Source organism: Hippoglossus hippoglossus, chromosome 17 (genome assembly GCF_009819705.1).
Source record: "Hippoglossus hippoglossus isolate fHipHip1 chromosome 17, fHipHip1.pri, whole genome shotgun sequence".
NCBI lineage: Eukaryota > Metazoa > Chordata > Actinopteri > Pleuronectiformes > Pleuronectidae > Hippoglossus > Hippoglossus hippoglossus.
In genome coordinates, this window is record NC_047167.1 from 21,615,092 (window position 1) to 21,622,446 (window position 7,355).

Genomic DNA, 7,355 nt, shown 5'->3' on the forward strand with positions numbered 1-7,355 from the left:
CATCAACCTCGTTTCCATCCCACATCAAGCAGCATTTCCAGAATGGCTGAGTGGCTGGGTTGGAATCTGTTCTGTCTCTAGCTGAATATTTCCACCCACAGGTTTAACAGCTGGCAGCAGTTGGTGTTTGCAGAAGGGCTCATTTCCGCCTGTTAGAGTTACTGTCATCAGGATTGTTTCCCTTCCACGACAGGCAGCTGCTTTCAGTGAAAACCCACCAGAAATCCACTGTGCACGACCTGATCAACAGCAGAGGAGGTAACAAAGGGACATTTCTTCTTTGCAAATGCTTTTTTCCCTTACAGTCACCAGGACGGCCGAGTAGTTAAGGCGTCGCACTTAAGTTGCAATGGATTCAAGTCCTTGGGGATTCAAAACTATCAAATCATTCTTTGTTTTACACCTCAGGATTCAGAATTTAGAGTCGCAGGGAAGAATGCTGACAATTATCAGGATGGCTGAGTGGTTAAGGTCGTGGACTCAAGACTCAAAGTCCTCATGGGTTTAAATCCCGTTGCTGGTGGAGTTCCTTACTTTGTGGAGTAAATTGAAAGTAATCTTTATGATCTGTAAGACCAGCAAAATCCTTACAAGACACTCACTGTAAAAAATGGTTTGAAAATGATCAACCATCTGTGTGTCGAGGTATAAAAGCTTTATTCATCCTGACAGTTTGAATGCTGACATGATGAAGGTCTCCGTGCAGGACATGAGTGCAGGGTGACATCACACAGAGTTCATTTGAACACCGACCTGTCGATGATTCCACACATGTCGATGTGCAGGTTGCTGTAGTTGCCCAGATGTTTTTGCTGCACCGTGATGAGATCCACGTGTTGGTTGTGGAGCGTGAAGAGACGCATGCAGCCCTGGAAGACGTTGAAGGGGTTTCTACATTCCTGACGGTCGTCTTCAGCAGGACAACCTGAAACCGAAGAGAGAGACTTATCAGTATGTGAGTGTGGTTGCTGAGTGCTCCCTCTTTGTTTTATCTGCTAACAACGATACCGTGTATTTTGCTCTCACCGCCAAAGAAGAGATGACTTCCTGCCATGAACAGAAATGAGGGGCTGGCGTGAGCGACCCCCCCTTCCTCTTTATCCACAGCGATGGTCACACGTCCTCCTCTGGAGTTGAGCTCCACTGAGTGCCACTGGCCGTCGTTCAGAGCAGAACCTTGGAACCAAAAAGGTCGTTAACACAAACGGCTTGAAATCAGATTATTTTGTCTTCACGTGTTCATTCAGACCTGCAGCAGATGTTCCAAGGAGAAGAAGAAGCATGTGCAGTGACCAAATTAGATACCCGGTCACTCCACAGCCACACATGCACCAAACTGCTTGTTCTTCATGTCTTTCTCACAATAAAACAATATTTAGAAGAATAAAACCATAAAATGACTAAATAGATTGAAATCAGGAGCTGATGAGTGGAGAACAGGATTGTTACTTCACTTCCTGCCTCCTCTGTGTCATTGACCTGCACCATGTACCTGCAGGTCTGAGCCTGGTGAAGCTCTGAGTTGAGTGAATAGATCAATATCTCATTATCGGCTCTATTTTTCTCCCTGTCAATGCTTTGTTCCGGAACACACCCCCGTCATCACACTGTGCCATCGACTGCAGCGCTCTGCCACAAGGAGACGAGCTTTGGCAAAGTACAGGAGGTAAAGGGAAATAATCTACATGTTGCAATCGTCTTAAAGGGATAGTTTTAACTCTCAGTGGTTAGAGGTGGATGAGGGTGTCGGGGATAATGGCGTCTGAAGGGTCGTCGTGGTGACTGACCTGCACTGAGCTCCAGCAGCGCCCTGCCAGCCTTCTGGATCTGCAGCCGCAGTCTGGCCTCACTCAGGTGCAGCCAGGCCACTCCTCCTTCGTGAGGGAGGTCAAAGGTGAGCAGAAGCCCCGCCTTGTTCCACGTGCGAAACTGGAACCCCACGGACACGCCCCCTGAAGAGGACGCCATCGCCCCTGGCAACTGGAGGAAGCTCTGGGGGCCGGGAAACGTCACGGCGACGGAAACTGGCTCAGCACAAGAAAAGGTCACATTGCCCTGAGATGGAGAGAGATGCAGAGAGGAGGGGGGCGGAGGTGTGACAGGAAAAATGATGACTAGGCAGATAAAACAAGGTAAAACATGAATATTAATCAGTTGCAGAGGGCGTGTCGATGTGACCTCATGTCACCGTGATCTCATCAGCAAGTCTCCTTAAAGAGGACACAGGTATTAACATAATGATAACAGCAAGGCTCGGGGATATGATTAGGAGGCAAACTGAAAATACCAAAGTCACCCGTGATGTAGGAGAGAGATAAAGACAGAAAATAAAAGGAGGAGAGCAGATAGTGAGCTGAGAACTCCTTCATCCCAACGTCTCTGATACACTGCGTTGTTTTTAAAGGTGGTGATTCCACCAGGTCCGTGGTTAAAGCTGCAGCAGCAAAACAATAATTTAATTAAAAACCTCGAGACTCCAGCAGCAAAACTCTGATCCTTCTCCATCCACACTCTGAGACCTCGTTTTCACCCTCGTCCATTTGTTTGTTTGAAAAGCAAGATCATGCAACAACTGCAGGAAGCATTTCCACGGAATGGATCAGGGAAGAACCCATAAAATGTTGGTGTAGATCTGTATTATCCTGGATTTCTTTTATTAAATAGGACTGTTCTGTTTGTGAATTTCTCAAGAAATGATACAGAGATCTTTATGAAATAAATACGGCGTGTGCGAAGTGCTAATATCCACATAGTGAAATTTGATGCAGATCTGTAGAATGATTTGGATTTTGCGAATCAAATGACGTATTTCTTGCGGGGGATCTTATTTTAAGTTGCACTATACAGATCTTTTCCTGCATTTAATGTTTGCAGAACCTTTCTGTGTGCACGTATCTGATCTGGTGGTGATGATGATGCTTAAGTGGCCAATCAGCCCTGGTGGAGTAATGTGCTCTCTGAGTGCCCTTCTAGTTTTCTTTGTATTAATGCTCCTCTCACATGAAACCCCGTCTTATCTCTGTAGCACATTGGGTCCTAACTTTGCAGAAAGCCCCTTAAAGAGCCGCAGCACCATTCTAATTACCATCCTCAGCCATGCGTGTGAATCTGTGTTCCTCTTTCCTGACACTTTATGTTTTTTTTCCTGCAGTTTGGACCGTCACTGTAAGCAGAGAGCATTTATCTCTCCCTGTAGAGTCTCTACACGATGCACTCAGTGTGGATTTAGAAACATGTGAAGGTCCTAATGGCCGAGATAAGGAGGCATTAGCGAGGGTCTAACTTTCTGCAGTACTTTGTCCTGGCTTCATTAACCAGCCAGCGGCTCATGAGGCAGCGTACAGATGTCAGTGGTGAACCAATACTTCACCACTGAAACTAAATCTCGGTGGGAGACACGGGGGAGCGATCAATGAGAAAACAACAGAAACTCTGTGTTGAACTGTCCTGGTGTGTGTTTGGTTCTAATGTGTTTGGTTCTAATGAGAGAGTCACGAACAAAACGCTCTCTCAGGGTTTGAATGACCGACAGGGATTTAATGGAGGACGACATTCGGAGGCAGCTCTGCAGATCTTATTTCCAGCTCCTCCAGTGATTGAAGATATATTTTCTCATAAAAGGAGCAGAGCAGCCTGAAGCCTTATTACAGCAGTTTCTAACTTTAAAAACACAAAGCTGCTGTTCTGTACACGACGTTTAAACACACACTGCATCACCTGCATCAATATAAACACCCTGGTTCAACACCTTCTCGTGATGGAGTGTGGGAACAGGCCTTTATTACTTTCATAACTGTTATTATTTTATCTTGAGGTGAAGGTTAGTGAACGTTATCTACAGATTCTAATCAGATCAAACAAATTACAGGACAGAAATTGTTTAAACATATTTAAACATTTCTAACCTGGTGGTGGAAACTGGTCTTACAATGTTATAGTTGGCCCATCAAGCCCAGTTCCCAGGATCCTTGAATGGTTTGGTGTTTAGCTGAGTGAACTCACCATGAGAGTAACTTGCTGGTTGTTGTGCTTCGCTCGTTCTATCAGGTTGAGTCCGTTGTGCAGCAGGTTTTCCAGGCAGCCGCTGAAGTTCTTCTCGGAGACGAGTGGTTTCTGAGAACTCAGGCTCTGGACCGTCCCTAACATCAGCTGCATGGGCACAGAAACACAGACGGTTACACGTAAATACGATAATACGAGTAAAATATCTACTTTTACGCTCGTCCTGTATGTGCATTGAGACTCTGTGTATTCTGCTGTTTTCACGACACCTGTTCGACGTCCCAGTGGACGAACTCTGCAGGGATTTGAACCCTCTGTGTGTGTCTGTCCACAGTGAGGTTGAGGTGAGCGCCGCCTCTCTCCAGTACGACATGGTGCCAGTGCTGATCGTCCAGCAGGCTGCCAAGGGAGGCAAGACGCCGCGGCTCCGTGGATGAAGCTCCGCCTGAAACACAGCGAACAGAGGAGGAGACAAGGGAATAAAAACGAGACTCTCTGTTCTCAATACAAAGCTTTGTTTCCGTTCTTTGACCAGAGCTAAGAGAAACGAGCAACAGATCAAATAAAGCTTCTCCACTGTTGTGAATATTCAGATTTTTGTCAGAATCCCACAGAGAGGATCACAGCGAGGTCTCGTCTCATTAGAAACTTCTTTGTATCTGCGTACTCGAGTTGTGATAAAGCCTGATCTGAAACACCACAGAGGGAACATGGTGCGACATCATTAATGATAGATGAGCACCAGCAGGTCCGATTTAGTGGATACGTTTCTGCTTCCCCCCCCCCCAAAGAACCGGTGAGAGAAACTCTGTGTCTCTGCTGACGAGTAGAAAGAGGTGAATACAGTGAGTCATTAAAAATGTATCAGACGTTCTACAGGGAGAGACAATCCCGGCTTCACAGAGTCAGTCTGGAAGACGATGGACAAATGCATCTCTGATAGTTCAGCTCGGGTTTGTTTCGAACGCGGACTTCATGAAAAAGAGGATTTTTTTGTGGGTGAATGACAAGAAACAGTGAAATCAATACAAGAGGAGACATGACAAGGCTTAAAAACACACTCTATCAATCCATTGGCACCGATCAATGCAACGGTTACTGTGTTGATGGAGGGAGAGGAGTCCATGAGCGAGAGTCTCATTTGACGGATGATTTGATTTCTTGCTGAAAAGAGCAGGAATCAATGCGAGGGATCAAAGGGCAAACACACACAGAATGAAATGAAAATAATATTTAGAGTGCTCCCTCTCGGTTCTGGGTCGTCTTTATTTTCCTCTGTGGTTTCCCTCTTTCCAGCAGAATATTATTTTTAAGAAGCGATGATTCCTATGAGCCTTTTTACAACCTTTAATTTGATTTATATTTTCTGTGCTACGTCACATGTGTCGTCGCTCTGACTGGTTGTTGGTCTATCCAGATGTGTCCAGAGGCATTTTGTTCTGCAGCTGTTGGTGTAACGGGAACATACTCCTCTCTCTAATGTGTCTCATCTTTCTAGTATTGAATCGTACGGTGGCCAAGAGAGCTCAACGCACTGCAAACTCAGAAAACGTCTTCATCAATTTGATCAATTTCCGTCACCACTGACGAGGAGCAGACTTCAATAACTTCACAAAGCATTAATCTTCAGGTTCATCACTTTTTTTGGTCCCCTGGAACATTCCTGGTGTCGTTCTCCCTTTTTGAAGCGTGTTTCTGTATTTGCATGTGTTGTTATTTCAGTTCTTGAACCAAAAAGGGGAAATGATGGTGCGTTGTGGAATTCAGAACAGCAGCACCGTTCCCATGTGTAAAACCCACTGTCATTGAGTCCTTGAGCAAGACTGCAACATGAATTGAAATGGGGGTCGTATAAAAAATCAATAGGTCACTTCCTGACGGGATCGTGAATGTGCACAGAAAATATTAACAAGCCGCGGGTCAGCAGATATGAAAAATGTAAAGATCAGCGTGATACTGGCACAGAGGAGAGGTCACGAGGTCGCACAAATCAAAACATGTTTCATCTTCGTAGCACGAGGTGCACGATATATATTTCCATGTCGTAGCTCCTCAGTGAATCCAGACTGTGCTTGAGGATGCTTGAGAATATGAGGTATTCTGCTGCTGAACAAGAACGAGCACGTTCAGCGAATCCTCTCAATAAATAAGGAATAAAAATCTGCTAATGACGACAACGTTGTATTTAATGTGAGGGAGGATCAGACGGGATTGGTTTGACTCCGTCTCGCAGCCTCCGCTCGACAATCTGCTTTCCTCCTGCACAGTAACACTGCATCATTACAATCTCATTACAGCTGCTCGCCAAATCTGATTACACAGGAAAACAGTGCCGGCCTTTATCAGGAGCTGCTGTAATCAGCTGCAAACATCATTTCCTCACTGTAAACACGGTTTGGAAAAGCCCACTGATGCACAACTGATTCCCACCGTGTCTGGTCTCCTCTTTCTTAGGGTCTGCGTCTCACCGTGCAGCCGTGGTAACGGGACCTGATGGTTTGTCATTAGAAGATAAAAAAGGCCTCTGCCTGATTTTGTGTTTGCAGTTGAAGGTATTTCAGAGGTTCAGTAAAATGTATTTTTAGGTTTTTACGGTTGTATTTGCAGAATCTCCTGCAGTTTAGTGACATGGCAAAAGATGTGTAAATAAAGATATCAACAAGACCAAGTATCAGAGTGTTAATGTGTTGATGCACCGTGTTGAAATGTTGTGTTACTGTGAGTATGTTCAAATAAACCCTCGTTCACGTTTTCTCGCCTTAAGTACAAGTTCACCGGGTTTTTACAATAAAGTCGACGAGTCAAATCCAGACACTCTGCAGACTGAGTGGCCTCTAGGAGCTTGGATCATATTAAACGACCACTAACAGATCTTTAGGGTCAGATTTGTCGATGCCCAACTGAAGCAAATGGAATAAAAGAAATGAATTTAATGGATGAAATGAAATTGAGTCACAAAGTCAAGCGGAGCCACAAACCAGTACGTCAGCTGACAGCAGCAGATCTCTACAGCAGCTCGGATCAGATGAAGACAAGACGTCGCACAAAGAGTTTAGAACCGACTGAAAACAATTTAATCTACAATCGGTTTTCTATCTATCTGTGTCTTCCACGACAGAGTTTCTGTTTCCGTCATTCAGAGTTGCCCCATAAAGCAAAACGCATCTGTTCCAGCCTGGATGTGTTCACAGAGCAGAACCATGCACGGGCTCAGGGTCAATGCACACAGCAGACGAGTTCAATTACACAACCTGCAACCTAAAAATCCAATGTCGAGGAAAGAGAGAGAGAGAGTGGAAGGGAGGAAGAGAAAGAAATAATAAGAGAGAAAAGGATAAAAGGTAACTGACCGT

General features: G+C 45.1%; 1 protein-coding gene across 1 annotated transcript in view; it reads right to left on the bottom strand.

The window, feature by feature from the left end:
• Nucleotides 1-7,355, bottom strand: part of LOC117777883 (contactin-associated protein-like 4) — a 62,054-nt gene that overhangs the window by 21,794 nt on the left and 32,905 nt on the right. Inside the window, exons 6-10 of the mRNA XM_034612951.1 lie at nucleotides 4,272-4,447; nucleotides 4,003-4,149; nucleotides 1,788-2,055; nucleotides 1,027-1,176; nucleotides 754-925 (exon numbers count right to left, since the gene is read on the bottom strand). Coding sequence (XP_034468842.1) covers nucleotides 754-925; nucleotides 1,027-1,176; nucleotides 1,788-2,055; nucleotides 4,003-4,149; nucleotides 4,272-4,447 — 913 coding nt within the window. The remainder of the gene's footprint in view (nucleotides 1-753; nucleotides 926-1,026; nucleotides 1,177-1,787; nucleotides 2,056-4,002; nucleotides 4,150-4,271; nucleotides 4,448-7,355) is intronic.